This window comes from Malus sylvestris, chromosome 5, assembly GCF_916048215.2.
Source record: "Malus sylvestris chromosome 5, drMalSylv7.2, whole genome shotgun sequence".
In the NCBI taxonomy this organism is placed as follows: Eukaryota; Viridiplantae; Streptophyta; class Magnoliopsida; order Rosales; family Rosaceae; genus Malus; species Malus sylvestris.
In genome coordinates this window covers 37,821,826-37,849,282 of record NC_062264.1, presented here as the reverse complement: position 1 = coordinate 37,849,282, position 27,457 = coordinate 37,821,826, and the positions used below count along the sequence as shown (strand labels likewise).

Genomic DNA, 27,457 nt, shown 5'->3' with positions numbered 1-27,457 from the left:
GTCATTGTGTATATGAATCATTAGTAGATGATCCTAATTAATTTACCCTTAATTAGTAGAAAAGATAATTATGAAAAATTAAAACAGAAGAATGAAAAAATAGTATTATATTTAAAATAGAAGAATGATAACAAGTGCATTGTAGCACCACTCTGTAAAGTTCAATGGCAAGCTAAGCTCCACACAAATTTTTTTCATTTGTTTTACTGACAATACTAATATGAAGAAAAAGTTGTCAATAAAGTTAGAATGCGCAGATTTTACAATCTAATTCCACGAAACATAACAACTAACCTATAATTTGTAAAACCAGGCACTGAGCAAACCCCGTCTATTTTTATTTCAAATCATACATCATGAAGATTCAACTTCCTCAACGTTTGCCGTTCGCCTTTGTCTTAAAGGAGGGCTTGAGTATTCCATGCCGGTATCTGATGACGAGATATTGGATGACACTGAGGACTCCGGGAATGAGCTTGTTACTGGATTTGGCTGAGGTGTTTCATTTCTATAACTCTGAGAAGAAAGAGAAACTGGCCGCCTTTGTGCTTCCGGTGTTTGATTCCCCTGAGCTTCTTCTGCGAGTTTTCTTAGAAGATTCATGACGGTTGGTAGAAACCTTGATGAGATAGACAGTATTCCGGACAGCTGGTAAAAACAAACAACGGAAACTAAAATTAGAAACTGCTTCAATCAAGAAAATTACAATTTGATGAGAGACTGTAACCAAAAAGGCCACCCCCGAGTGAAGTCTCTATCAAATTAGGATCACCAGCTGTTGTATTCCACGTTCAATCCCAATTTTGCACTCTACTAAGTGAGACAAAAAAAACTCAGTTTTATACTTACAGCGCCATGCTGGAACTGTCCTGTAATGTCCATCTGTACCCATAAGGCCTTTGAAAGTAAAAATGCAACAAATAGAACCATGAGGTAGAGAGGGTTCCTGTTTCATTTGAAGAAAAAAGGCACAGTGATTAACATATGTGCAAGACATTAGCGTCTGGACACTTAAAAATGTCCAAAACCTAAAACTCGCAAAAGGAAACAAAAAAGAATGAAAGTAATTACTTTAAAAGCATCATAAATTCGTTAAAACCAAGAACGATCATCGCCATTATAGCCCATGGAGGAGGTAACCAGTTGTTACTCCGCTTGTGAGCCTCCTGAAAGTACAAAAGCAAACAACATCATGATCAAGCAGAGCTATAAGCATAAAGATAGGGAGCTCGTTACAAAAATAGTATTAGGATGCTAGGATTTTTCTTTGTAGAAAAAACAAGAATACACCGAACTTGATTATAAGTTGGTCCTATCTGACTAAACCGTTCCCAAGTCAAGAATCAGCTCGATTTTCAATATGAAGTGTTTCCATATGTTTGGTTTCACTACTAAACTAAATCCAATTTACACAAGAACTCCCACCCAAAATGTCATCCGAGGACAATGCATGCGTCCTATTTCCACGTTCCTCCTACCAGTTGTTCATTACTTTTGCAGGAACATGTTCCAATATTCATATTTTCATAATCCAAATCTTTAAAGAACATTTTATAAAAGACAAAATCCATTTATTCGGGATGCAACTCTGATTAAATGATATAAAAAAAAAATTAGACTACTGAAGTTAAACTTAAGTATACCTGTGCCGAAATAGCTTGAGTGACGCTATATTCGGTCTCTGCTTTGAACTGCCTCCACAATGACTTGCACTGTACTGGGGTAATTAAGGTATCCTTCGAAGAAACCTAGTTCAGAGTTAACCTTAATAAGAAAAGAGTTTCATCATAGAAAAATTTTACATAAAACCAAACCCATAAATTAATGGTACCTCTTCCCAAGAGCTTGAGGCAAGAGGATCAGTAGAAGGTCCTAGTTTCCTATTTTGTGAAGATGAAACAGTAACAGTCCCGTCCACCAGAGAAGAAACAAGGACATTTTCAATATTATCTGGTTTCTCATCCAAGCGAATGGCAGCCATGGTCGACAAAAGCTTCAGAGACTGCAAGAAAGAGATGATCAAACAACTAAAACATCAGTTTAAGTCAGAAAGATAGATAACATGTACTTCCACAAAAGTTCCCAGTAATTACCGCAGTTCGTGCATCCTTGGTAATACTTTTAATGTCTTCGTTCCCAGTCCAAACCCTAGGCATTGAATCGCTGTCATAATTGAAGACTGCGGCAAACCTGAGAAATGACAACAGAAGTGATCAGCAACCAATAACAATGTAAAAAAGAAAAGATTTTTAACAAGTTCCTACCGATCCTTCATGTGGATCATAATTTTCCCAGCCTCTTCTCTTGCTTTTGTCTCCACCACATTTCTCGCATAATCCTTCAAATGTTGCTTCATTTTGGCAACCGTTTTGTTGTCCAACTCAAAATTGGCAACTACAGTTGAGAACTCTGATACTGCAACTTCAGTCTCACGATTAAGTAGTTTTCGTATCAAAGCCCAGGTGTCTTTTGCACCAGTTTCGAGTAGAGCTTCTACAGGACCACTTAAAGACGAAGAAAGTTTTTTCTGAAAAATAAAGGGTATTTGCATTAAGAAATTTGAATAACGACAGATTACGAGCCTAACGTCATAAGAATAGTCTTAGAATAACCACGACTTTAATACATTATCAGAGCACTACCTCATAGTTGGAATTCAATTCTGCCAGTTTTGCACTACGAACCGATGATGCATGTGCATCTATATCACGTCGAAGCTTTTCCTGGGCTTTTAAAGCATCCCAATTAGCTTGTTGTATGGCAGCATCTGAAAGGAGAAACATGTTAAAAGTAATGAAAGAAATATTTTGGTTGACAAACATGTTAATTAGCTAAACAAATCTATTACCTGCACATCCTTTCTCAAACTCAAGCATAGAAGACTGTGCACAGGTACGAACAGATGAAGCAAATCCTTCTCCTTTGTTCAATGACTGCTCCAGCCTCACTTGAAAATCTTCAAGGGCTTTAGAACGCAGGTGTCCGAGCATGGCCGAGTACGCAGGGTAAACAAACTGGAAAATTCAGAGGTAAGCAAGATTTAAACAAAATAATAATTCGCATTAGTGGCAGCAACGAATTTACAAAGTTGACCACACCAAGTCCAACAGACCCTTTAACCAATTTCATTTTGAACTTTGAAGACAATCTGAACTATAAGGCTATGTTACTTTTTGTGTATTGCATAACAAGCAAGCTCTATTTGTCCTCTGTTTCTCAGAGTGAGATTAGTGACTTTAAGCTTCTGGTAATGTAATTAGATGGAGTCATGCTCCAGTAATGATGTTCAGCTGTTGACTTAAGCATAATTGTTTGATAACAATACTTGAAGGATAAAGTTTATGTTGCCAAACCACTTCATTATCATGGTGTTCATTCTGAGATTGAGGCCAATAGTAACATGGTATATGAAACTGACAACCTAACTAAAACCACTTCCAATCACGACTTCCTTATGTTGCAAAAATTGTCTAAGAAACTGAAAACTTAACTAAACCCTCTGTTAAATTTGAGAGACAAAGGGAGTAGACATACATCCAATGCTTTTGACTCCAACAGTTGTCGTTTTGAGTTCCTTACACCTTCATCAAAGTAGATGGCCTCCATGTCATACCTATGATGCATAAGTGAGATCAAGACATACAAAATAAAGTCAGAACTAGAAACAGTACAAGCCCATAGAACACTAACAATAAACCTTCCAACGAATAGAAAACACACAACAGGTAAGAATACATATAAACATTTAGTTTAGTGGCAAAATTAAAACCCAAAAAAACAAGGTGGTCAGTGTTACATGTGAAAAATGCATTCAAGTTATATGATTGATTAAAAACATAATTAAACCAGAGTCAAACTTACTCGGAAAGATAGGTGGCTAGAATGGAACCGAGCCTTTTACCAAAGCCTTGTACGGGACCAGTTTCAACAGCTTCTTGCAGTGCTAACCAACCCTAAATCGTGTTCACCCAAGTGATGACGAATAAAACCTTCTTGAATATGCTAGAAGTATAAGCATCTCAAAAATGGAGATAAAATGACCACGTACCTCATCATGGACCAACTGTTTGAATTTCTGGTTGGCAATCTCTTCACACCGAACCGTAGCAACCATAACCTAATTAAATTACAGTATGTGTATATATTATATGCATATGAGAAGTGAAGACCACAAATTATCAATGGGAAGAAAATAAACTAACAAACCTTGTGAGCAGGAAGATCCAAGTCCTTGTTCTCTTTGATTACTTTCCAAATCTGTTGTGCACTAAAGGAAAATCCTGACGCAGGGACAACACCCCTTCTATCACCAGCAAGCCCTCCTGGAGAAATAGAATGGAAAAAGCGCTGCCTCAGTTGAGCAACCTGCATGATAATAGCCATACCAGTAAGGTACCACTGTAAACTTTTACAATGAATGAAGGACATCGAACAATCATGTATATATACATATACAACTCTTCAGTGGATGGCATAACACACCCCAGGAATCAAAATTATAAAATAGAAATGTGATGACAAATAGGATTATTGGACATGATCATTGCTCCTGATAATAGAGGGATTACCTCCTCCTTAAACTTCTCCTCCTTCTCTTCGTAACTGGACAAAGCAACTACTTCTACCTTCACATCGAAGAATGACGTATCAGAGACAACAAACTTGACCGATGAGAACATTATACAGAGCAAAAATGACCAGAGAATAGAGAAGAGTATAAGAGATCTCACAGTAAAAAATTCACTCAATGGGGTGCTTTTATGGGCTTGGGGCTTCGGTACTCCATCCCATATCTGCAGAATTTACAATACTTAGAGATGTATGGGGAAAAGGAATAAAGTATAAAAGCAAAATAGAGCTGAAGACAAAAGTACCTTCTGTATATCTTCCCTTAGCACAGGTTCCAGGTATTCAAAAGGGGTCTAAACGAGCAGCCACAAACAAGAAAGTATTAATATGCAACAAGAAAAACATTTCATGAGGACAATATAATTAGACAGTTCCTGTTAATATGCATACGCAGTACGCTCATACCTTTGTTTTATCTCGTATAACAAAAAGTAACGTCGTTTTACGGGGGCTGAATAGGCGCATCATGACCTAAACACATTCAAAAACCAGAACCTCATTAACTTCGACAGTCAATGGTGAGTAGATGGTAGAGATGTAGGCATGGTTCTAGAGTACCTGAAAAACTGTTTTTAGTAAAGGTTTATTGGCAGCTTGCTCCCGACCAATATCATGACACCACCTGTATACAAAATCCAATCTCCACTTGGTATATCTAAAAGTAATTTCAAATTACAGGTAAAAACTACGTATATTCTGTAAATTAAATTGAGCCTACGTGTATTCTATATATCCTGGAAATTAAAATGTCAATTAACATTAGGATTCCGAACAAAAAGTTCATAACTAGAATAGCCCATGTTTTCGTGAAAGGTAAAACCCTAGTTGAACAGTCAATGAGATGGTATCAGTAGCAACGAAGAGGAGTGCTGGGGGTTGGATGGTATTAATTGGTGTCCAATTAGTGCCATCGAGGCAGCTTGGCTTGAACGGCCGTTCGAGGAAGCCGAAGTCCAAAAAGCCGTTTTCGATTGTGGGAAGGATAAGTCCCCTGGCCCGTATGGCTTCTCTTTGCAAATGTTCCAAAGTTGTTGGGATATTTTGAAGGCGGATATCTTGAAGGTGACGGAGGAGTTCTTCGAAAATGGGATTATAAACGCAGTGACAAATGAAACATATATCTGCCTAATTCCGAAAAAGGCAGATTCTGTGAATTTGAGGGACTATAGGCCTATAAGCTTAGTTACCGGTCTTTACAAGGTAGTGGCGAAAGTCCTTGCTACAAGACTAAAGGATGTCATGGGTAGTACAATTTCCCCATCTCAAGGAGCTTTTGTTAAAGACAGACAAATTCTAGACGCTGTCCTCGTAGCAAACAAGGTGGTCGAAGAGGTGAGGCGGAAGAAGGAGAAGGGTTTGGTTCTTAAGATCGATTTCGAAAAAGCTTATGACCACGTCGATTGGAGATTCTTGGAAGAAGTATTACTGAGAAAGGGATTCGGGTATAGATGGAGAAAATGGGTGCTTGGTTGCCTATGCACGGCTAATTTCTCAGTTCTGATCAATGGAAGACCTAGGGGAAAATTCAAAGCTTCAAGAGGACTGAGACAAGGTGACCCTCTGTCTCCGTTCTTGTTCACCCTAGTTGTAGACGTGTTGAGCAGATTGATTGAGAAGGCTCAAGATAATCATTTGATCAAAGGGCTGCGTGTTGGGCAAGATAACGTGGAGATTTCTCATCTTCAATTTGCGGATGACACCATATTCTTCTTGGCAGGGCATGAGGAGGCTTGGAACAATTTATTACATTTGCTGCAAATTTTTGGCAAGGTTTCGGGTTTGAAGATTAACAAAGCAAAGTGTTCCTTGGTGGGAATTAATTCTGATGGCGAGAAAATTACAAGGCTAGCAAGTTCTTGGGGCTGTGAGGTGGGCAGTTGGCCAATGAGATACCTGGGTCTTCCCCTCGGCGGTAAGCCAAAATCTATTAAGTTCTGGGACCCGGTGGTAGAGAAGGTGGTTTTGAGACTTCAGGGTTGGAAGAAAGCTTTTTTATCTAGAGGCGGAAGATTAACTTTGATCCAAGCTGTCCTGGGATCCTTGCCCATATACTACATGTCCCTGTTCAAAGCCCCACACGGGGTCATTGGGAGACTGGAAAAGCTTATGGATTCACTTGGTCAAGTGGGAGAAAGTGTGTAAAAGCAAGGAGGAAGGTGGCCTTGGTCTGGGAAATTTGAGAAATCGGAATGCCGCCTTATTAGCCAAGTGGCTGTGGAGATTCCCGCGCGAATCAAACTCTCTTTGGCATAAGGTGATAAAGAGCAAGTACGGTCTGGTGGCAAATGGTTGGGACGCTAATTGTCCGAGTCGAGGCTCGAGCAGGTGTCCCTGGTCAGACATCTCGGATGGTTCCCTTTCCTTTCTTCACTCATGCAAATTCGAGGTTGGTAACGGAGAGAGGCTGAGATTCTGGGAGGACGGATGGTTGGAGGGTGGACCGTTGAAGGAGCAATTCCCTAGATTATTTTCTTTATCAAGGACAAAAAACCAAAGTATTTCCAGTTTGGTAGTTTCTTCTTTACAGCCGGTCAGTTGAAATTTTGAGTTTAGGAGAAACCTAAGAGAGTCGGAGATTGAAGACGTGGCTGGTTTACTGCAGAAGGTGGAGTCCGTACGGTTGTGCCATTCTAGAGAAGACAAGAGAAGATGGAATTTAGAAGGTTCTGGCCAGTTCACTTGCAAATCCTATAACTCTTTCCTTTACAACAATGAAGATGTGCAACACTTTCCCCCTTTCTCTCAGATATGGAAAGCAAAAGTGCCTCCAAAAGTCAAAATCCTTGTGTGGCTAGTGGCGCTCGGGAAGGTTAATACTAGTGATCAAGTCCAAAGACGAATGCCTTTTGCATGCTTCTCCCCCCATTGGTGCGCTTTGTGCAAATCCGAGGAGGAAAGCGCCAACCATGTTTTCCTCCATTGTCCGTATAGCATTCAACTTTGGTGGAAATTGCTCAAGGAAGCTGGAGCAAGATGGGTCACCCCAAATGGCTGTTTTGAGCTCCTAAGCATTAAGTTCGAAGGCCTAGGGAAAGGGAGGAAAGCCAAAACTTTGCGGGGATCTCTGTTGATGGCCCTATTCTGGAACATTTGGTTGGAGCGTAATAAAAGAATCTTTGAGGATTACAAGGGAATGGGGGTTGAGGAGCTTTGGGATAGAGTAAAACACTGGGCAGCCCTTTGGGCTTCGGTTTCAGTGGAGTTTAGAGATTACAATTTCTCTTCTATCTCTAGGGATTTGTTAGCAGCCGTTAACTGAGCGACCGTTTTCGTTACCTAGGATCTATCTTGCAAAAGAACGGAGAATTAGATGGAGATCTCAATCATAGAATACAAGCTGGATGGATGAAGTGGAAGAGTGCATCCGGCGTGTTGTGTGACCGCCGTATGCCACTGAAGCTCAAGGGAAAATTTTATAGGACGGCAATAAGGCGGCGATGCTGTATGGCATAGAATGTTGGGCGGTGAAGCATCAACACGTACACAAAATGGGTGTAGCGGAGATGAGGATGCTTCGTTGGATGTGTGGGCACACGAGAAAGGATAAGATTAGGAATGAGGATATCCGGGTTAAAGTAGGAGTAGCCGAAATTGAAGGAAAGATGAGAGAAAATCGGTTACGGTGGTTTGGACATGTGCAAAGAAGGCCTACTGACGCTCCGATTAGAAGATGCGACTATGGGACAGAGGTTCAGGGCCGAAGGGGTAGAGGAAGACCTAGGAAAACTTTGGAAGAGACTCTAAGAAAAGACTTAGATCTTTCCTTGAAGTAAGTCTGGAGCGGGAGCAACTTCTACAGCTAATTTTTTTCCTACTTCTGTCTATTCGCTTCTACCGGGAGGATTTCCCTGATTGGCTCTCTTGCCTGAATGACTTCCCTGGAGCGCGGTCCTTTTCTTTGAGTTGTTGAAATTCCCACCTGCCTCAAAAAATTCTTTTTCTTTCTTGCTTGGGGTGCAGTCCCACATAATTAATGAATTACGCATATCGATGTACTGTGGGTTGCTGGCCCAGCTCAGTTTACCGCGAAGTGAATATAGTTGGGGGAGAAGAAAGGGATGGGAGGGAGCCTATCACCGCTTATGGCCCGCTTCCTATTTTTGAATCAATTCCTGGTTCAGAGTACTGGGATCTAACGAAGGACATGACACAGGACCGAGCACAATGGCGTTCTAAGATTCATATAGCCGATCCCACTCAGTGACTTGGATTTTCCAAGTCTCCAACCGAGAAGTTTTCCTCACTCGGGAAATTAAGGGAACACTACCCCAACCTACATGCTCCACTCAGAAAGGTTCAACATACAAGCTTCAACAAAAGAAAATTCAAAGAACTTAGCGAAGAAGGCTTTGGTGTATTTAACACAATACGTTGAAATGAAGGAAAACTTATTTATTGATATCCCCGATAAGCTACAAATATGTACATATACATGAGTCAAAATAAACAAACAAGAGGGAGCCTTCACAAAGGTTGCTTAGGAGAAGTCTCAGCAGTCGGTAGAGCCCCAGAAAGAGAAGGCACCGGAGGGGGATCATTCGGAGCCTCAGTACTGGACAGAACCCTAGAAGGAGGAGGCATCAGAGGTTGATCATTTGGAGCTTCATTATGCGGTACAACCCCAGAAGATGAAGGCAATAAATGTCTTTGGAACAAACCCACAAATCTCTGATGATCAAGTAAAACCTGACCATCAGTTTCCTTCATCTGGTCAAGCTTCCTCTTCATGTTTGTAGCATAGTCATGTGCGAGCCGGTGCAACTATTTATTCTCATGCTTGAGCCCTCTAATCTCCTGTTTGAGACTCATCACTTCAGCCGCCAATAATTCAACTTGGCGGGTTCGAGCAAATAGGCGTTGGGCCATATTAGACACAGAACTTGCACACTGAACACTGAGAGCCAGCGAATCCTTAACAGCTAACTCATCAGACCGTTTGGAAAATAGTCTGTTATCTTTGGGAGTGAGAAGGTTCCTGGCCACCACCGCAGCGGTCATATCATTCTTCATCACGGAATCCCCAACGGTAAGAGGACCAGTAGGGAAGACGAAGGATGGGCGCCATATGTTGTCTGGAGAAGGCGAGGCTGCCTCTTCAACAAGGTTCAAGTCAAAACGACGGTCGGATGGGTCAGACATTTTCAAAGGTGTTGAAGAGAGAAGAGGTCGGACAAATCAAGATCTTAGAAGTGCAAGAATAGAGCTTCTAATGGTGGAGATTCAAGTGTGATGTGGAACTTAATGCCAGCCCCTATAAAAATCTGCACTCGACGGAGCTTCAGAAATCGAAGAGGCGCCTGCTCAGAAATCGAAGAGGCGTTTGCTTTCTCAAAAGCTGGGCTGCTTAGAGACCACGAGGGTTGATCTCAGAAATCGAAAAGGCGTTTGCTTTCTCAAAAGATGGGCTGCTCAAAGACCACGAAGGCCGATCTCATAAATCGAAGAGGCGCTCGCTTTCTCAAAAGCTGGGCTCCTCAGAGACCACGAGGGCCGATCTCAGAAATCGAAGAGGCACTTACTTTTCCAGCCTTGTCAGCACCTGTCACACGCACACTCAGCTTTGCGGAAATTATGGGCATTCTGTCGAAGACTTCTGGTGAAGTAGAAAACACATGAATCTTACTGTTCAACGCAACAATAGCTCATGGGTACCACAGATAACTTTGCCAAAGTTCTCTGCCAAAGTTGAGGACGTGAAGCTTGCAGCTCCCACTACATCGCTCTGACCAAGAAGGGTAAAAGAATAGCAAAGAAACAGCACTAACAAAGTTTAGACCCATAAATTTTGAAGGTCTAGCTACCATATTATTACCCACAAGGGTAAAAGAACAGTACCACTGCTGGATAATTGGAAAGTCCCTGTGTGTCAACCTCTGTGCTTCGTGGCAAGGTAGACTAGCAAACATGCCCAACCTTTACTCACATTCGAGAAAACACTCCCAATAAGATTGCTTGCTCCAAAATCGAAGAGGCACCGTCCTCCGAATCTCGAGAGCTAGACTCCCAACATGACTACTTTCTCAAAAATCGAAGAGAGGGTAAAGGAACAGTACCATTGCTGGATAATTGGAAAGTCCCTGTGTGTCAACCTATGTGCTTCGTGGCAAGGTAGACTAGCAAACATGCCCAACCTTTACTCACATTTCGAGAAAACACTCCCAACGAGATTACTTGCTCCAAAATCGAAGAGGCACCGCCCTCCGAATCTCGAGAGCCAGACTCCCAACATGATTACTTTCTCAAAAATCGAAGAGACACCGCTCCCCGAATCTCGAGAGCCAGACCCCCAGCATGATTGCTTTCTCAAAAATCGAAGAGGCATCGTTCTCCGAATCAATCAAAGAGGCGCTCGCTTTCTCAAAAGTTAGGCTGCTCAGAGACCACGAGGGCCGATCTCAGAAATTGAAGAGGCACCTACTTTTCTAGCCTTGTCAGCACCTGTCACACGCACACTCAGCTTTGCGGAAATTATGGGCATTCTATCGAAGACTTCTGGTGAAGTAGAAAGCACATGAATCTTACTGTTCAATCACCCACTTCCCACACGCAACAATAGCTCATGGGTACCACAGATAACTTTGCCAAAATTTCTCTGCCAAAGTTGAGCACGTGAAGCTTGCAGCTCCCACTACATCGCTCTGACCAAGAAAGGTAAAAGAATAGCAAAGAAACAGCACTAACAAAGTTTAGACACATAAATTTTGAAGGTCTAGCTACCATATTATTACCCACAAGGGTAAAGGAACAGTACCACTGCTGGATAATTGGAAAGTCCCTGTTTGTCAACCTCTGTGCTTCGTGGCAAGGTAGACTAGCAAACATGCCCAACCTTTACTCACATTCGAGAAAACACTCCCAACAAGATTGCTTGCTCCAAAATCGAAGAGGCACCGTCCTCCGAATCTCGAGAGCCAGACTCCCAACATGACTACTTTCTCAAAATCGAAGAGACGGTAAAGGAACAGTACCATTGCTGGATAATTGGAAAGTCCCTGTGTGTCAACCTCTGTGCTTCGTGGCAAGGTAGACTAGCAAACATGCCCAACCTTTACTCACATTCGAGAAAACACTTTTGCTTGCTCCCAAATCGAAGAGGCACCGCCCTCCGAATCTCGAGAGTCAGACTCCCAACATGATTACTTTCTCAAAAATCAAAGAGACACTGCTCTCCGAATCTCGAGAGCCAGACCCCCAGCATGATTGCTTTCTCAAAAATTGAAGAGGCATCATTCTCCGAATCTCGAGAGCCAGATATCACAGACCACTTTTTCAAAGTGCTCTGACAGAGTTAAAACATGTGAAGCTGGCAGCTCCCACTACCGTGCTAGGACCAAGCAGGGTAAAGGAATAGCATTACTACTTGTTGTTAGGGAGACTCCTATATATGTTGACCTCCATCCCCAACGGACAGGCAGACCTGCAAAAATGCTCAACCCTTCCTCATATCTAAGAGGGCACTCCCAAAGAAGCCTTTCGAAATATTCAGCTTTCTTTCCCCCCGATAATACCTCTGCAAACAAGCTATACTAGAGCAAGAATATCTCATATCATCAGGGTTAAAAGCAAGAGTATCCCATATCATGCTTTTTCCCTGTCTTTTCCTTTGGCCTTGTTCTTACCTGCAAGACAAGGAGAAAAAGAGCAATCAGTCAGCACTTGGAATCAAGCTTCCAGCCAGGAACTGACTGCCTGGAACCACTTACCTGGCATTGCTCTCGAGTACTCATCTTCAACATCTTATGCTTCCAGGGAAGATACCGCATCTGCTTGAGGAACAGATAGGGCAAGTGCGAAGGATACAAGGAAGCATGTGGAGGCAAGCGTAACAGCACACGTGCCGATACATCCATTACTCTGTCAAAAGCAAAAGTATCCCATATCAACAGGGTCGAACGTACTCTAGATTTGATGGACTTGTTTTGACCCTCAAATTCTTCAGTCGGCCTTATACTCTGGAGGACACCAGAAAACCCTCCAGCTCAGTTCAAGAATAAGCCTGTGGAAAGTTACTTCTTCAAAAGCAGAAGTATCCCATATCATCTCTTCTCATTTTTCTTCTCTTTATCCTTCATGTTGCTGCAAGATGGGGAAAAGGTGAACACTCAGCCGGAGCTCTGATCACCTCTTTCAGCAGATCCCCTAGCTTGGCGACTTGGGGGACTCCTACTACATGGTTTGTATCGCGCTTGACCAAGCCTGAAACTACAAGTAAGCTTTAAGTGAAATTGATACATTACCTTGTGCATCTCCACCAGTTAAAGATACCACCCCTGGATGGAGGAAGAGTACTTCCAGAGAGATGCCACATCTACCTATGAGACAGATAAGGTAAGTCAAGACGATACCACACTCCGATACTTAGAAGTTTCGTGATTACGAGATCATTCTCCCACAATATTTCCTAATGTCATTTGTACTAAATCATTCACTTGTACTCACTAAAGGAGAGCTTGAACCTATGTACTTGTGTAAACCCTTCACAATTAATGAGAACTCCTCTATTCCGTGGACGTAGCCAATCTGGATGAACCACGTACATCTTGTGTTTGCTTTCCTATCTCTATCCATTTATATACTTATCCACACTAATGACCGGAGCAATCTAGCGAAGATCACAAAAAGCGATCGTTTTCGCTACCTAGGACCTATCTTGCAAGAGAACGGAGAATTAGATGGAGATCTCAACCATAGAATACGAGCTGGATGGATGAAGTGTAAGAGTGCATCCGGCGTGTTGTGTGACCGTCGTAGGCCACTGAAGCTCAAGGGAAAATTTTATAGGACGGCAATAAGACCAGCGATGTTGTATGGCACAGAATTTTGGACGGTGAAGCATCAACACGTACACAAAATGGGTGTAGCGGAGATGAGGATGCTTCGTGGGATGTGTGGGCACACGAGAAAGGATAAGATTGGGAATGAGGATATCCGAGGTAAAATAGGAGTAGCCGAAATTGAAGGAAATATGAGAGAAAATCGGTTCCGGTGATTTGGACATGTGCAAAGAAGGCCTACTGACGCTCCGGTTCAAAGATGTGACTACGGGACAGAGGTTCAGGGCCGAAGGGGTAGAGGAAGACCTAGGAAAACTTTGGAAGAGACTCTAAGAAAAGACTTAGAGTACTTGGATCTAACGGAGGACATGACACAAAACCGAGCGCAATGGCGTTCTAGAATTCATATAGCCGACCCCACTTAGTGGGAAAAGGCTTTGTTGTTGTTGTTGTTGTTGTAAATTCTTTCGTTTTATAAAATTCTTTCGTTTCCTTTAAAAAAAAAAGAAACTTCTTTCCTAAGTATATAGATGATTGATAAACCAAACTCAAACCGGCTTCGCCTTTCTAAAAACCAACTGAACTAGATACCAATACATATGACAATCTTAAAATTGAACTAGACTCCTCTATTAATTTGATGTAACACTTACGGGAACAAGTTCAACATAGAACCACTAACAAATTGGATCAACGACTACATATATAGTCACTAACTATGCAAGTAATGTAGACTATCAGCCAGGCGATTACAAGACAAATAAAAAAACACAAGCTTACATATTTATCAGCACGATGTCTGAAACTGCCAAGGCAAATAGGGCGCTTTGTTTCTCGAATGTAGTATCATCCTGGAAAATAATAGAGTTACACAGGAAGCACGAACAGTTAATAAATCCGGGAAGTTTAACTACATAACATTTTGCAGCTCTTACTAAATCTTCCCTAGAAAAACACAATGGAATTCTAATGAAAATCTGATTACCTCGCCCCTCTCCCTCCCATCAGTCCCCTCCAAATCCATGGCAATCGTGCACGGCTCAATGCCAACACACTTGGCAATCCAAATACCCTTTGTAGTTTGGCTCCTAAAACAAATCCACAAAATCAGATAATCCTCTCTCCCAAAAAGCACTTATTCCAAAAGCAAAAAAAAAAACCAAAATTGACCACAATCAATTCCAAACTCAGAAACCAACCTTCCACTGTAAGCATCCATCTCCCTAAACTTAGTCCGAAACAAATGATTTAACAAAGTGCTTTTCCCTGCAAAATCAAAAGCCATAAGCACCAAAACCAAATTCACCAAAAACCTCAAAAATCAACCAAATTGAACAAAGTTTCAAACTTTTACCGCTGCTCTGCGGACCCATGATTGCAACAACCGCATAGGAGAGTCCGCACTCGGTAAGCTTCACCTCCTTCACGAACCTATCGAGCCCATCTGCGTTAAATTCTCCATCGCCATAGATAAGTTGTGTGGCGCAGCAATCTTCGTCCATCTCAAAACCTTCAAAGTTTGCAACTTTCTTTCAGCCACCGACTTGTATATATATATACTTATACTTGAAGAGGAAGACGACCCAATATTCTATATGCTTCCTTCGACCTCAAGGCTTCTGAATTAAGTACGAATCATAAGCTCTTTGCTGGTAGGGGAGGCAGAGCAAGTAAGAGAATAAAGAGAGAGAGGGTTCAATTTTTTTGTGGAGTGTCGAGATCTCTCCTTCTTCAAATTTTATTTTTTTAAAATTTAAAATTTTATTTTTTTAAAATTTAAAATTTTATTTTACTGGATTCAAGAAATGTGGGCAACTTGTCGTTGAACTCGTTTGGATTATCGTTGGTGTCGAAGCGTATTCGCCACCCAACACCTTCGTGTTTATCGGTCGCTTGTCAAAAATTAAATTAATTGGGTAAATTTTATGTAAACATGTTTAACTACTGTAAATTTGGGAGGAACACAATCGATTTGTTGTTCAGTTTGTTAAAAGAATTCGCTTGTATTCTCAAAGATTTCAAGTTTTGTTTCCACTCCCCCTATTTCAATAGGAAAGTGTTATTAGTACTTCAAAAATCTTATTCTACACTCCTCATTTTTCTTTTTTAAATATAGAAAGTTTGGAGTGTAAAATGATGAATTTTGAATACCAATAATAATTTCCTTTCACTATTGCTAATATCATAAAATACAAATTGAAAAATATTTAAAAGTAGAGAAAATTAGATTACAAATTTTAAGACAAGACTAGCGTATTTTTTGGGCATTGAATTAAGACGTGCATGTTTTTCAACACCAAATTTTGAATATAGTGAATTACAAAATTTAAGGAATGTACTACTTTAATTCCTTATTAATAAATATAGGAAAGTCAAAAATTAAAATAATTTTCTTACTTCTCACAAACTTTCTTATTTAGTATTTTCACAGTATATAAAGAATAAGACTTGGAGGGAATGCACGTTCATGCATATGCATTAATTACTTTGTAATAAGATAGCGTAAATGCATGCATGATAAAAAGAATAAATCGTTCAACATGCTGATAAATACAAGTAATTACGACAAAAAGAAAAAAGAAAGTTGCATTTATATGTACCAAAGATGGAATGAAAATGTAGGAAGGTGGGGAATTGTTTTCTTCCTTTCAAATTTAGGACATAATTATAACAACTGTGTTGTTTATGCCACTTAAAAATAGTTAATCTCTTTTGTTAAAAAAAAAAATTTAATACGTACTTGTTGCGTGAATAAATTAAAGAGAAATACAAGAGGAATGCACAATAATTTTTTAGAGTGCCATAAAAACTCCCTTATAACAATTTATAATTTCATTTTCTAGATTAAATTTTGGTTTGTATCCAAAGAAATCTTTCTTTGTTACTTTTGTTTCAAATTTAAAATATATATAGAGGTTGGTAAAAAGCCAAAAATGTCCCTAAAACAATGAATTTATACCAAAAACGAAGACCGAAAGGATATAAAATAATAATAAAAGTATCAAGGCCCAGATCTAAGTATGTTCTGCTTTGGGCCCTGGGCCTTGTTATAGGTATGCAGTAGGGAGAGGTGGGCTCTTTGACCGAAGTAAACAAAAAAGATAGAGGTGGGCTTAGTATCTGATCTTATGGGTAATGGGTCGGGCTCCGGAGTCTCAAACTCCAATTTATTTTGGATAGAATATTGAGGTTTTTGCTGATGTATATTTTCAAAAACAATTTTAGTATATCGATATTTTTCCATTAAGGGAATAAGAAGTTCGGTTAAATCACATAATGGGCAATTTAATTTGGTATCAAATTTGCAATCCACGAGATTCGAATCTAAGACCCTCTCACTCCCAAGTGAAGAGGAATATCACCAGACCGTAGTACTGAATGGCTGATGTATCTTCTCAATTACCTCTTCTTCTTTTTTCTTGTTGGAATTCAACTACCTCTTCAACATTTATAAATAACTAGCCTCTTGCCACACGTACGCGTGTGGCAATTGGCCTTTTTATATTTTTTTATTTAAATAATTAACTTACATATTTTTTTTAAGAAATGAATTAATGACTTGAAACCACCCACTAACGTGGGAGGTTTGTTTTTGTTTTTTTTTTTCTATAATTTTAAATATTAAATTCATTCAAAATAAAAATATGATTAAATACTTTAGCTTCTTTTGGTTCAATTGTAATTTATGAAATTCTTAAAGGACAATTTATGGTATTTTGAATGTTTCACCATTTTAGGATGCTCACTGTATATATATAGATAATCAGTTACCTTCCTACTCGTCGTGCCAATCGGTATATAACGACAACTCAACGCTCACACATGAAAACATTTTCGACGGTCTATCGTTTGATTCCGACTTCGACTCCGTCGAAGATGCCATTTTTGTAAGCATAAACAAATTAGAAATGTAGAAAATGAAAGATTGTGTAGAGTTTTGGTGGAAAGAGAAACAATGATTTAGTATTTATAGAAAAAAGTACAAGTAACCGTTGGAATTTTTTTATTTGATTTTTTTCTTTAATTTTTTAGATTGTCTTAGAAATATTATTACAAAATTATAATTAAAAACTATCAGATTAAGGTGAGAATTGTTTGAGATATTATCACATGGTAAGTAGCCATTGTGGCGAGCACTCTCCAGCTGGTCGTGTGAAGCACGCGCCTGGCGCAAAAAATTAAAAAGACTTGTTGACGTTAACACCAAGAATTTAGGCTTGAACTTAGAATCGACATGACACCGGACACGGTTGATGAGCCTTACTAACCCAAAAATAGGTGAAGTTGTCTTTTGGGTTGAATTTGAGATCGAGCCATGACAATTTAACATGGGTGGATGTGCTCTATGAAAGCTCCAAGTTTTGGGGTTGTGTGGTAAATTAGTGAAAGTTTTATAGGGTTTTCATGCGACATGGGTAATTATTATTTTAACATTCTTTGCATGCATGGCATAGCATGGGGTTAAGGGACTAAACTAAATCTAAATGATTAGGATAGATTATTCTTAGTCATTTTTTAGGCTTTTGAGGTAGATTTATCTTGCTATATATGTATATATATATCTTCTTCTTCTTCTTCCCATGGAAAGAAAAATATAATGCTCGTCCTGCGCATTACCATGCTCAACCCATCATTGCAAGAAATTAGTTCTTAACTCCCTAAAGCACATTTAAAGAAATCAAGACGGAATTATGTTTCAGTGAATATAATTAATTAGCACTGAAACAAGACCCTAAACCTAAATTGAGCATTCTTCTCATTATTTTATAAATGACAGTCAATATTAATTAGCTCTTAATCTAATAATATTCATTTCTCACATGTTGTAAGATGTTCTAATTATTATATAAATCATTATTATATGACGTTATTTCACTGATATTCACAAAGCGAAGACCCTTGACGATTTTGGATCTTCATTTTTTTATTTTCTCCATTCTAATAATTAAAAAAAAAATGCAAGACATCAGAAAAAGCTAGAGTGTGGAAACTGGAAATCACTTCCATTAGGGTTAGGGATCCTATTCTAATATTCTCTTTACTTTTAAGGCTTTTAGCTGCGATTAGGGTTAAAATGAAAATACAGAAAATCTACAATTTGTACGGGGATGATGATGAGATTGAGAATTGAGAGGCTACACCACGTGTAGGGGTGAGTGGTAGTCATGTATTGACCCTCTCTAATGCCAGCAGGCACTGCATCTTTTTTCTCTTCAAATCTCTCTCTCTCTCTCTCTCTCTCTCTCTCTCTCCCTCTCCCTCTCTCTCTGTGAAACTTTTTGGGGTTTGTTGATGTCAGTTTGAATGGTGCTTGGCCTTTTCTTATAATGGTACTCTACCCTCACACAGTCTCTCTCTCTCTTTCCCTCTCTGTGGGAAGCAGTAGTGGTTTGAATAAGTAGATTCAGATTTGAACTTTAATCTTTGAAGATTTTAGATGGTGCAAAATCAATCCCTAACCTCTCAAAAAGGTTGAAAATTTTAAGACAAAAAGAAACAATACAAAATAATACATCATAGCTATAGTTAGAGTGTAAACAGGTACCTCCATCTTTACTTCCTATTTTTCTTCTTCCCCTCTTGATGCAAAAACCCTCTCCTCCTACAAAACCACAAAAATATATGCCAACAATATCAAATACCACTTAAAAGCCCTAGATCCTTTTTAAGGTAACCCCATTAATTAATTACCCTTTTCCTAAATTAGCTATAATCTCATTGATATTTGACTGGTTTTGAACACCACAGTAACACTCCACCAAATCAAATCCACCCTCCATAAAGAACCCATTCGACCATTTTTCCCTTCTCTCTCTCTCTCTCTCTCTCTCTCTCTCTCTAGGTTTAGGGGAATGCTGCATGCATTTTGGTGATGGCTGAACAAGGAGGAAATGGTACTAGCCGTGTGATCATGAGGGACTACAGGAAAGGGAACTGGACAGAGGGGGAGACAATGATTTTGATAGAGGCAAAGAAGATGGATGATGAGAGAAGAATGAAGAGAAGTGGTGGTGGGGAAGGTGGTAGTAGTGGTGGAGGAACTGATCAGACAACAAGATCAATGAGCAAACCAGCTGAGCTGAGGTGGAAGTGGGTGGAGGACTACTGTTGGAAAAAAGGTTGTTTGAGAAACCAAAACCAGTGCAATGACAAGTGGGACAATCTCATGAGGGATTACAAGAAAGTGAGAGAATATGAGAGGAAGGTTACTAACGTGGGAGAAGGGAAAGGAGAAGAAGGTAGTGCATCGTATTGGAAGCTTGAGAAGAATGAGAGGAAGGAGAGGAACTTGCCTACAAATATGGTGCCTCAGATTTATGAGGCTTTGGTGGATGTGGTGGAGAGGAGAGAAGCTGGTGGTGGTGGTTATCAGATTAGAGGTCATGAGGTGGTGGGGGGAGCTTCTGTTTCTGGTCCAAATGTTGTGATTAATCCAAATATTGGGTATGGTTTGGAGAGGCCTATAATTAGTACAACTAATGTTCATCAGCAGCCTTCTTCTTCACTGCCTTCTCCTCCAGTTTTGCAACATCATCATCATCAAATCTCAGTTCCAACAATTGCAGCATTGCCACTTCTTCCACCTGCTCCACTGGCAGCCCAACCACCACCTGCTCTCCCATACGCACAGGTTATGCCCACAGTAGGTATACACAGACACTCTCTCTCTCGACCAAACTTGTGAAGAAAATGCATAAGTTATTAGCAATTAGCTTTACAGGAAGAGTTATTTGGAGTGTCAATTTAACGTTAATATGTTTAATTACTCTTGCCTATGAAGCAAAAGCTTAATTAAGCAACTAATCTTTGGAATTATATATTCCAATCAAACCACATTTTCTGTTAAATTTTAGGCCAATTTCTCCACTAGTAAAAGATTTATTTGTACTTTATTATGTCATGGAAAAGAAAAAAGGGTAGGGTACTATTGATAATCATTGTGTGCATTGAATGGTAATGATTACTAATATCAGATTTGTTGAATTAGTGCAACAACATTTTTACTTTTGGGAGACGTGTGAAATGATATCAGATTCCGATACAAGTGAGCATTCAGACTCGCCAGCTAAAAGGAGGAGGAGGGCAAGTGGAAGAGGTGGCGGTGGTGGTGAAGATCAAGGAGGATCCAGTGGAACTGTGAGTGCTAGCATCTCAAGTGAAGTGGGAACTGCCATCGCCAGAGGTGCTTCCGTGATTGCAGAAGCACTTCAGGGCTGTGTGGAGAGAGAAGAAAGGAGGCACAGAGAGATGTTGAATTTGCATGAGAGAAGGCTACAGATCGAGGAAACTAAGACTGAGATCAACAGGCAAGGCATTAATGGCCTCACTGATGCCATTAACAAGCTTGCAAATTCCATCCATGCCTTGGCTTCCAACAAAAACCAACAGCCACCTCCAAATTGATAATTAGATTATCATTATAATCCTAATTAAGATGAATTAATAATTTATATTTATTTATATGATCATAAGATAGAAAAATAGAGAGGTAGAGATCTCATTGATCACATTTGGTTGATTAATGTACATAATTTATAAACCCATTTGTGTTTTGAGTTCAAGTTTTTGGATTCACTTACTAATGATTCTAATTATATGTTGTTGTTTTTCTTAGTAACTTCTCTCACTCAAACACACAATGTCTAGCTCACACTTCTAGTAATTACCAAGTGATTTTACTTGATCACCATGGACTTTCCAATACAATTTGGAATGGTTTTAATACTCATCACATCATTTAACTTACGAGAGTAACTTGCATGACACGAGTACATTGTTATTGTGATATCCTAAACTGATGATACACAATAACGATGTAATTGTGCCACATCTTTTATCTCCTATAGTCATACAAGTTAATTTCTTAAAGCTTTGAAAAAGCCTAATGCAGATTGTTTAAATTCATATTATACATAGAAATTAGACACAATATTATGCAATTTTTTCCCATGCACTCTATCGTACATATAAAATCAACTCAATATAGGAGAGAAGTTAACCACAATATTTAATATAAAATTATATATAATATGATTGTATAGTGTATGTCACGCGGTGAAAATCGAAGTGGGGATTGAGCATTTTTCACGTATCATTTATGAGGTACAGATGATCCAAATCCCTGCATAAACACAGAGAGAGACAAGTCCTTCCCAAAAGACTGGTCAAAGGCGACCAGTCAATGATCCCTGTGAGGGGGTAGAGAGAGAGAGAGGAAGGATGCCCTTTGGACATTGCAGTGCAATTACCAATATACCATCCATCGATCCTTCATCTGTCATACTTTGTTGGTATTATTGGTGGTTGAATCAAAGGAGGAGATGTTTCTTTTCATTTCTTTCTCCTCCTGTCCTCCGTGTGTGTGACTGTGAAGATAGTAAAGAGAAGGTTGTTCTTGGTGGTGGTGGTGCAAGCTGCAAAAGTAGATTTCAGGTGTGTGTGTGTGTTTCTGTTGTGAGAGAAGGGGACGGTTAGAAAGAATAAATTTAAAAACTAAATGATGTGTCATCAATAGAAATAGGCACGTTTATCAATGTTTAAATAATAAATCAATTATCAATTTTCATATGGTTTAATTTTCTAAACCTTATTTTTAAATTTAATCTCGATAGCATTATCTTTAGGTAATTTGGTAGTCCTACCTCTCTGTGTGCCTCTGAGTCTCTGACAAAAGGAGTGTACTAAAGTTCAACTTTTTTGCCTCGGAGAGCATCACATTCACAGCCAGGGAGGAGCTAAGCTAACCTCCTCGATTATATTGTGCTTCTTTTCAGCCTTTTGGCCTTTTCATATAAAAACACCTACATTAATTTACAGTACCATTTCTTTTTCAAGTCAACTTTTTCCTAATTATATATTGTTAGAGCTTTATTCCTTCTCCAATATTGTTAGTATGGAGAAATTAAATATGAGCTCCGGTCATTCTGGTACTACGACATGTTCCATGGTTTCGTACGCATGATTTGCACGTTTGATCGAGTTTATATCAACATGTTTCTTCTGTTTTTCAAAAACGTGTTATTTCTACCATCACCATCACCATCATATCATTCACCGACATCACCCTTCACCCATGGTCATCACTACTCCATCGTCTCACTACTGCAACCACCACCTGTCACTGTCACCGCTACCACATCCCATCTCGCCACCATCACCATCTCCACATTCTCCACCCCCATTGCCCTCATCATGGCCACCACCACCTCCACCATCCCCACCACATTACCCTCACTACTACCACTGCTACAACCACCATATCTACCAAAATTACTCTCATCTCAACCAACATCTCTACCATCACTGCCACAGTTACTACCAACACATGAATTTTGAAATTTCAGATATAGGTACCAAACGTGTTTTCAAGCCTTTCATTCTCAAAAATCATTCTCTTATTAAACTACCATATACATTCTCAAATCATAAAAATGCAAAATTTTATTTGTTGTTTTCGTTTATAAAACAATTTTAAAATATCGTTTTACAAAACACTACCGGACGGGGCCTGAGTTCTTCTCAACGCCTAATTCATACACGTTGCATGCCTTTTTAAGTAAGTCATATCATCTTTTGAAAAACTCTATTCCTCCTCTGAATTCCATAGACTTCACCCCTACGTTCCTTAACTTTTCATTCTTTTATTGCTTTTCTAGGCGCCCTCTGTTGAACATTAAGAAAAGAAAAATAGTTTGAATCAGAATACAGAAAGTTGAAGAGGAAGATTCCAAACCACTAAAATATAATCCAACTCTTAACATTAAAACTTTATATAATAATTTTTTTTTTACAAACGATATTATTTATACTAAAAGGAAGGGAGATGAGCTAAGCCTTATAATGAGCTAGCAATAACGTGGTTCAAATTCACCTTTGGCTAGAACCGAACCTAAGACCTCTCACTTATAAGTGAAGAAAAATACTAATAGACTGTAGTACTAAATGGTAACTTTACACGATTGTTTGAGATACAATTCTCCAATTTGAAACTCTCAAAAGTACAAGGGCGGTCCATGAATTTGTTGGGCCTAAACTTGTAGTCCAAGCCCGTCCAATGAACCCATTATCTTAAACAAAACGTGCCCAAGTGGAAGGTGAGTAGACAGGCTGGTCGCCCAGGTTGGACCGGAAAGATGAAAGAAGATTATTTCGCCTCTTACGCTTTGGCACGCGGAATTTTCCGTAAAATACATTTGCTTCAGTAGAGGTCTTCGTATTCGAGGAGAGAGAGAGATAGAGAGAGATAGAGAGAGGAGGGGTTGTTGGTATATTTGGCTTTGGCTTTTAGGATCCTTTCTCGATTTGCCTTCTTCTTCTTCTTCTTCTGCTTCTGCTTCTGCTTCTGTTTGCATCAGACCCCATCTTTCCTTCTTCGTCAACGTCTGCGTTCTTCTGCCCCAGATTCTGCTCTGTTCTTTTGTTCTCCAATTTTTAATCCATCGCACTCATGGCCACCACTGGGAACAAGAACATCAATGCCAAATTGGTATGTGTTTCTGCTTCTGATAAAAAAGCCCTTTTCTTGAGCTTGCTTTCTGTTCAATTTCGTCGAACTTTGCTATTCTGATTGGTCTTTGATGCTGTCCTGTATTGGGTCCCTGTAATTTCAATTGGGTTTTAGGAAATTTTGTGAATTTGATCGGGTTTTGTATGATTCAATGATAATTATGATGTGGGCTTGGTTTGTTTTTCGTGGAATTTGTTGTGATGATCAATTACTGCTGTAGTTTCTGGATATTCTGATTTGGGTCTTATTTGATTTTCAGCTGTGATAAATTTCAGACGATTGCGTATTTTTAGGCCAGTTCATATTTGGGGTTTATGTTTTGTTATTTGTTGATTTGATTGCTTTAATTAACATAAAGGATGTGGATTTACAATTTTTTTAATTTTTGCTTTTAAACCCTGGAAATGGAAGTCAAACAAATACAATATCTTTGAACACGGAGATTTTGATTTTGGTTTTTGTATTTGTATTCCGACTGCAATGAGAAAAATGGGACTGAAAGCTTATTAGGCTTTCTAGCTCTTTCGACCAAAAGTTTTACTCTTTCGTGTTGTTGTTTATCTTGGTCTAGCTCTGATGTTTTGAGGGTCTCCGAGAATACAACATACTGTGACTCGGGTCTCATAGCTTTCTTGCTATATGATATCATATAAGTAAATGCTAGAATGCTAAATTTTAACCAAGACCATACTCACAAGCAAAATACAAATACAAAAGTCCATGTTAAAATGAAGGTTGTAATTTATCGAAAGATGTTCCGTTAACATAGGAATTATGGATATGTAGGCATATGTATTTTAGCATTATGTGATGAATAGATTTATTTTTGCTTAAATTATTTTTCTTTGGGTATTGCATGTTGTGTCACCACAGTGATGTTTGATGTTCTTCTTCAGGTGCTTCTTGGGGATGTTGGAGCTGGGAAATCAAGTCTGGTGTTGCGCTTTGTAAAAGGACAATTCGTTGAATTTCAGGTTTGTTCTATATCTTTCAAGGGACGCATTTTCTTTTTTTTATCCATACCTTTACTTTTATAGTATGTTATTACAGGAATCAACAATAGGTGCTGCCTTCTTCTCACAAACATTGGCTGTAAATGACACAACCGTAAAATTTGAGATTTGGGATACAGCAGGTCAAGAGAGGTACCATAGTTTGGCGCCAATGTATTACAGAGGAGCTGCTGCTGCAATTATCGTTTATGATTTAACAAATCAAGTGAGTATATTCTGACGGCCCATTTTTTACATTGTTTGAAATTTTAGATTTTTATAAAATTTATTTCTTTGTTGGTGGCGGATTTGCATTCATTCAGTAGAGTTGAAGGATCTTTAGTCTTCCCTAGTTGAAGTTTGTTTTCTCTTTGACAGCTTTTTATTTATTACCAGCTACCAGCTAGTTACCCATATCAAATACATCTTAAACAGAAGTTTTAACTTTCCTTCTCTTGTAGGCTTCATTTGAGCGAGCAAAAAAATGGGTTCTTGAACTCAAGTCACAAGGTATAGTAACTTATGTATGCTAAATTGTACTGGCTTCTATAGTTTTGTCTATGCGACTTTAATTTTTAATAATTTTATTTGTCCCCTTATGACAAGGTAACCCAAACATGGTTATGGCACTAGCTGGTAATAAAGCGGATCTGGTAGAGGCCAGGAAAGTGGCAGCAGAGGTAATTCATTATTTTGTGCTTTTTTTTATTTATTTTTTATTCATTGGTTGAACTTTATGTCGCTTGATTTTTCCGTCCAAAGCCTTCGTTCTTGAAAAATGAAATAGCTTTTCAAGATTATTTGAATTTGAAATTGAAAGAACAAATGAATATATTCTGGAAATCCTTTGTTCTTCATATATAAAATATGCTTATATTAGCTTTGGTCAACTAATATCTTCCAGTTCTTTATTCTGCACTTATCATATGATATGGTTAACTACAAGCCGTCTTTTTCTATCTCCTTTCCTTTTTCCAACAACAACAACCACCACGCCTTATCCCACTAAGTGGGGTCGGCTGTATGAATCCTAGAAAGTTTGAAGCAAGGGTCCCCTCTTTGCGATGTTGATTTTTAGTTTTGAAAGTTTGAAGCAACAAACCTATTTCCCTACACTTCTGTGGACTGTAGTCCATGTAATCCAGGTTGTGTTTCCCAATTTGCGGTACTGGACTCTATTTTTCCAAAACTAGTGTTTCAGACGTATGACAATATGTGGGAAGAAGATATAAATAAAGTGAAACTGATGTTTATATTTGTTCCTTCGAAGAGGTCACTTTTTGAGAAAATGAACAAACTGAAGCAACTGTATAATATAAGTATGGCGATTAGGGGAGCTAACTTGACTAGAATCTGTTTGTTATAACTTACATATTCATTCATTCTATGTTCTGCTCTATTACTGCTGCTGTTGCAGGATGCACAATCATATGCTCAAGAGAATGGCCTTTTCTTCCTGGAAACCTCTGCAAAAACTGCAGACAACGTCAATGACATTTTCTATGAGATAGGTACTTTTATAGGATCTTTAGTGTGTAACCCTTTCAGCGCAATGAATTAACTGTTAAAAAATGGATTTACGCATGTCTTTTTGCTTATTTGGTATGTTGTAATGTAATTTCGTGATCTGATTATGGTTTTCATCTGTTTTTGGGGTAACAGCAAAGAGATTACCTCGAGTGCAGCCTGTGCAGAACCCTGCAGGAATGGTTCTCATGGACAGACCTTCTGAAAGGGTGGCAAGCTCGTCCTGTTGCTCATAGAGCTTCTGTGGTGCTTTCGGTCACTGCCTGCTTGGTATTTCCATAATAGTTTGCGTAACTGACAGTGGAAAATGATGAATCAGCTACTGAGTTACCCATGTATGTGTACATTTATTCAGATTTGTATATGGATGTTTTTGTTTAGTTACCTTGAACAAAGTGTGAGAAGCATATGGAGATTGGTCATTTCATGTAATGAAATGGTTACTCTCAGTTTGAAAATACTCGGGTTTGGTAGCGAATAATAAGAATTCCGATTCCTTAAAATTTTAGCGAAAACTATTCGGTCCTCATTTCCAGACATGGTGCAAGATTTCTCAAGTGCTAGGATGGTGGCAATTTTCAGCAACCACACAAAGTATGCTGTATAATTCACTTCAAAACTCCATTGCGGTTTAATGAAGCAATCTCTCCATGTTGCCAAGCATTTGTTGGGAAGAACTCAGTAAAAATTTGGTTCACATGTGGGACTCGCATTCAGGGAAGTGAATCTTCCCTGGTCTGGAATGGAAAGCACATCCTTTATTTAACCTTTTCTTTTGCATCTTTTATTCGACCATTTGCAAGCCTAAAACCTAGTCTAATCACACCATGCTTAATGCTCTATTTTGTTCCTAATTACTTCAAATTCGTTCATTTCCTTGCACAACGTGAAAAAAAAAAATGTTTTTCATGTATTGCTTATTGAAATGGCTTCTCAAAAGGGCATAAACTTTTCCCAGATTTTAATTCTATTATTTGTAGAACATAATGGCATTGCCACCAATGTGCTTACAATTTTGAGTACATCGA

The 27,457-nt window shown here is 39.0% G+C and overlaps 3 protein-coding genes across 8 annotated transcripts in view; 2 read left to right on the top strand and 1 right to left on the bottom strand.

Moving 5' to 3' along the window:
- Window positions 1–26,932, top strand: part of LOC126620822 (ras-related protein RABF2b-like) — a 55,441-nt gene extending 28,509 nt beyond the window's left edge. The window contains exons 1-7 of one of the 2 annotated variants that reach the window (XM_050289146.1): window positions 23,576–23,889; window positions 24,807–24,884; window positions 24,961–25,128; window positions 25,364–25,412; window positions 25,509–25,582; window positions 26,320–26,413; window positions 26,565–26,932. In XM_050289146.1, coding sequence (XP_050145103.1) covers window positions 23,851–23,889; window positions 24,807–24,884; window positions 24,961–25,128; window positions 25,364–25,412; window positions 25,509–25,582; window positions 26,320–26,413; window positions 26,565–26,665 — 603 coding nt within the window. In that variant the 5' untranslated portion in view covers window positions 23,576–23,850 and the 3' untranslated portion in view covers window positions 26,666–26,932. Of the gene's footprint in view, window positions 1–23,575; window positions 23,890–24,783; window positions 24,885–24,960; window positions 25,129–25,363; window positions 25,413–25,508; window positions 25,583–26,319; window positions 26,414–26,564 lie in introns of those variants that run through there. The other variant, XM_050289147.1, reaches the window with a different exon arrangement.
- Window positions 93–15,184, bottom strand: LOC126620791 (protein ROOT HAIR DEFECTIVE 3 homolog 2-like). Of its 4 annotated transcripts, XM_050289087.1 has the most exons (22): window positions 14,758–15,178; window positions 14,603–14,669; window positions 14,389–14,491; window positions 14,184–14,254; window positions 5,188–5,251; window positions 5,035–5,100; window positions 4,875–4,922; window positions 4,731–4,793; window positions 4,569–4,625; window positions 4,207–4,365; window positions 4,049–4,117; window positions 3,862–3,953; window positions 3,535–3,613; window positions 2,849–3,014; window positions 2,643–2,767; window positions 2,265–2,527; window positions 2,094–2,190; window positions 1,832–2,002; window positions 1,644–1,748; window positions 1,072–1,166; window positions 850–946; window positions 93–648 (listed from the first exon to the last, which is right to left on the bottom strand). In XM_050289087.1, the coding sequence occupies exons 1-22, from the start codon at window positions 14,903–14,905 to the stop codon at window positions 355–357; spliced, it is 2,499 nt and encodes an 832-aa protein (XP_050145044.1). In that variant the 5' UTR covers window positions 14,906–15,178; the 3' UTR covers window positions 93–354. The 4 variants fall into 4 exon arrangements, with proteins under 4 accessions (XP_050145044.1, XP_050145046.1, XP_050145043.1 ...); XM_050289089.1 differs by having other exon boundaries at window positions 1,116–1,166; window positions 4,569–4,793; window positions 14,758–15,184; XM_050289086.1 differs by having other exon boundaries at window positions 4,569–4,793; window positions 14,758–15,181.
- LOC126620805 (uncharacterized) lies at window positions 18,688–21,017 on the top strand. 2 transcript variants are annotated; one of them, XM_050289102.1, is made up of 2 exons: window positions 18,688–20,050; window positions 20,392–21,017. In XM_050289102.1, the coding sequence occupies exons 1-2, from the start codon at window positions 19,276–19,278 to the stop codon at window positions 20,805–20,807; spliced, it is 1,191 nt and encodes a 396-aa protein (XP_050145059.1). In that variant the 5' UTR covers window positions 18,688–19,275; the 3' UTR covers window positions 20,808–21,017. The 2 variants fall into 2 exon arrangements, with proteins under 2 accessions (XP_050145059.1, XP_050145060.1); XM_050289103.1 differs by having other exon boundaries at window positions 18,693–20,050; window positions 20,437–21,017.
- Window positions 26,933–27,457: the final 525 nt, after the last annotated feature.

What these genes read in the sequence shown, in the direction of transcription:
- LOC126620791 (XM_050289086.1), bottom strand. Translation starts at nt 14,905, where the DNA reads ATGGACGAAGATTGCTGCGCCACACAACTTATCTATGGCGATGGAGAA. An exon ending in TACTAAAAACAGTTTTTCAG is followed by an intron (nt 5,101 to 5,187) that starts GTACTCTAGAAC and finishes GAATGTGTTTAG; the next exon opens with GTCATGATGCGCCTATTCAG. An exon ending in TGGATCTTCCTGCTCACAAG is followed by an intron (nt 4,118 to 4,206) that starts GTTTGTTAGTTT and finishes TAATTTAATTAG; the next exon opens with GTTATGGTTGCTACGGTTCG.
- LOC126620805 (XM_050289102.1), top strand. Translation starts at nt 19,276, where the DNA reads ATGGCTGAACAAGGAGGAAATGGTACTAGCCGTGTGATCATGAGGGAC. An exon ending in ACAGGTTATGCCCACAGTAG is followed by an intron (nt 20,051 to 20,391) that starts GTATACACAGAC and finishes TTGTTGAATTAG; the next exon opens with TGCAACAACATTTTTACTTT.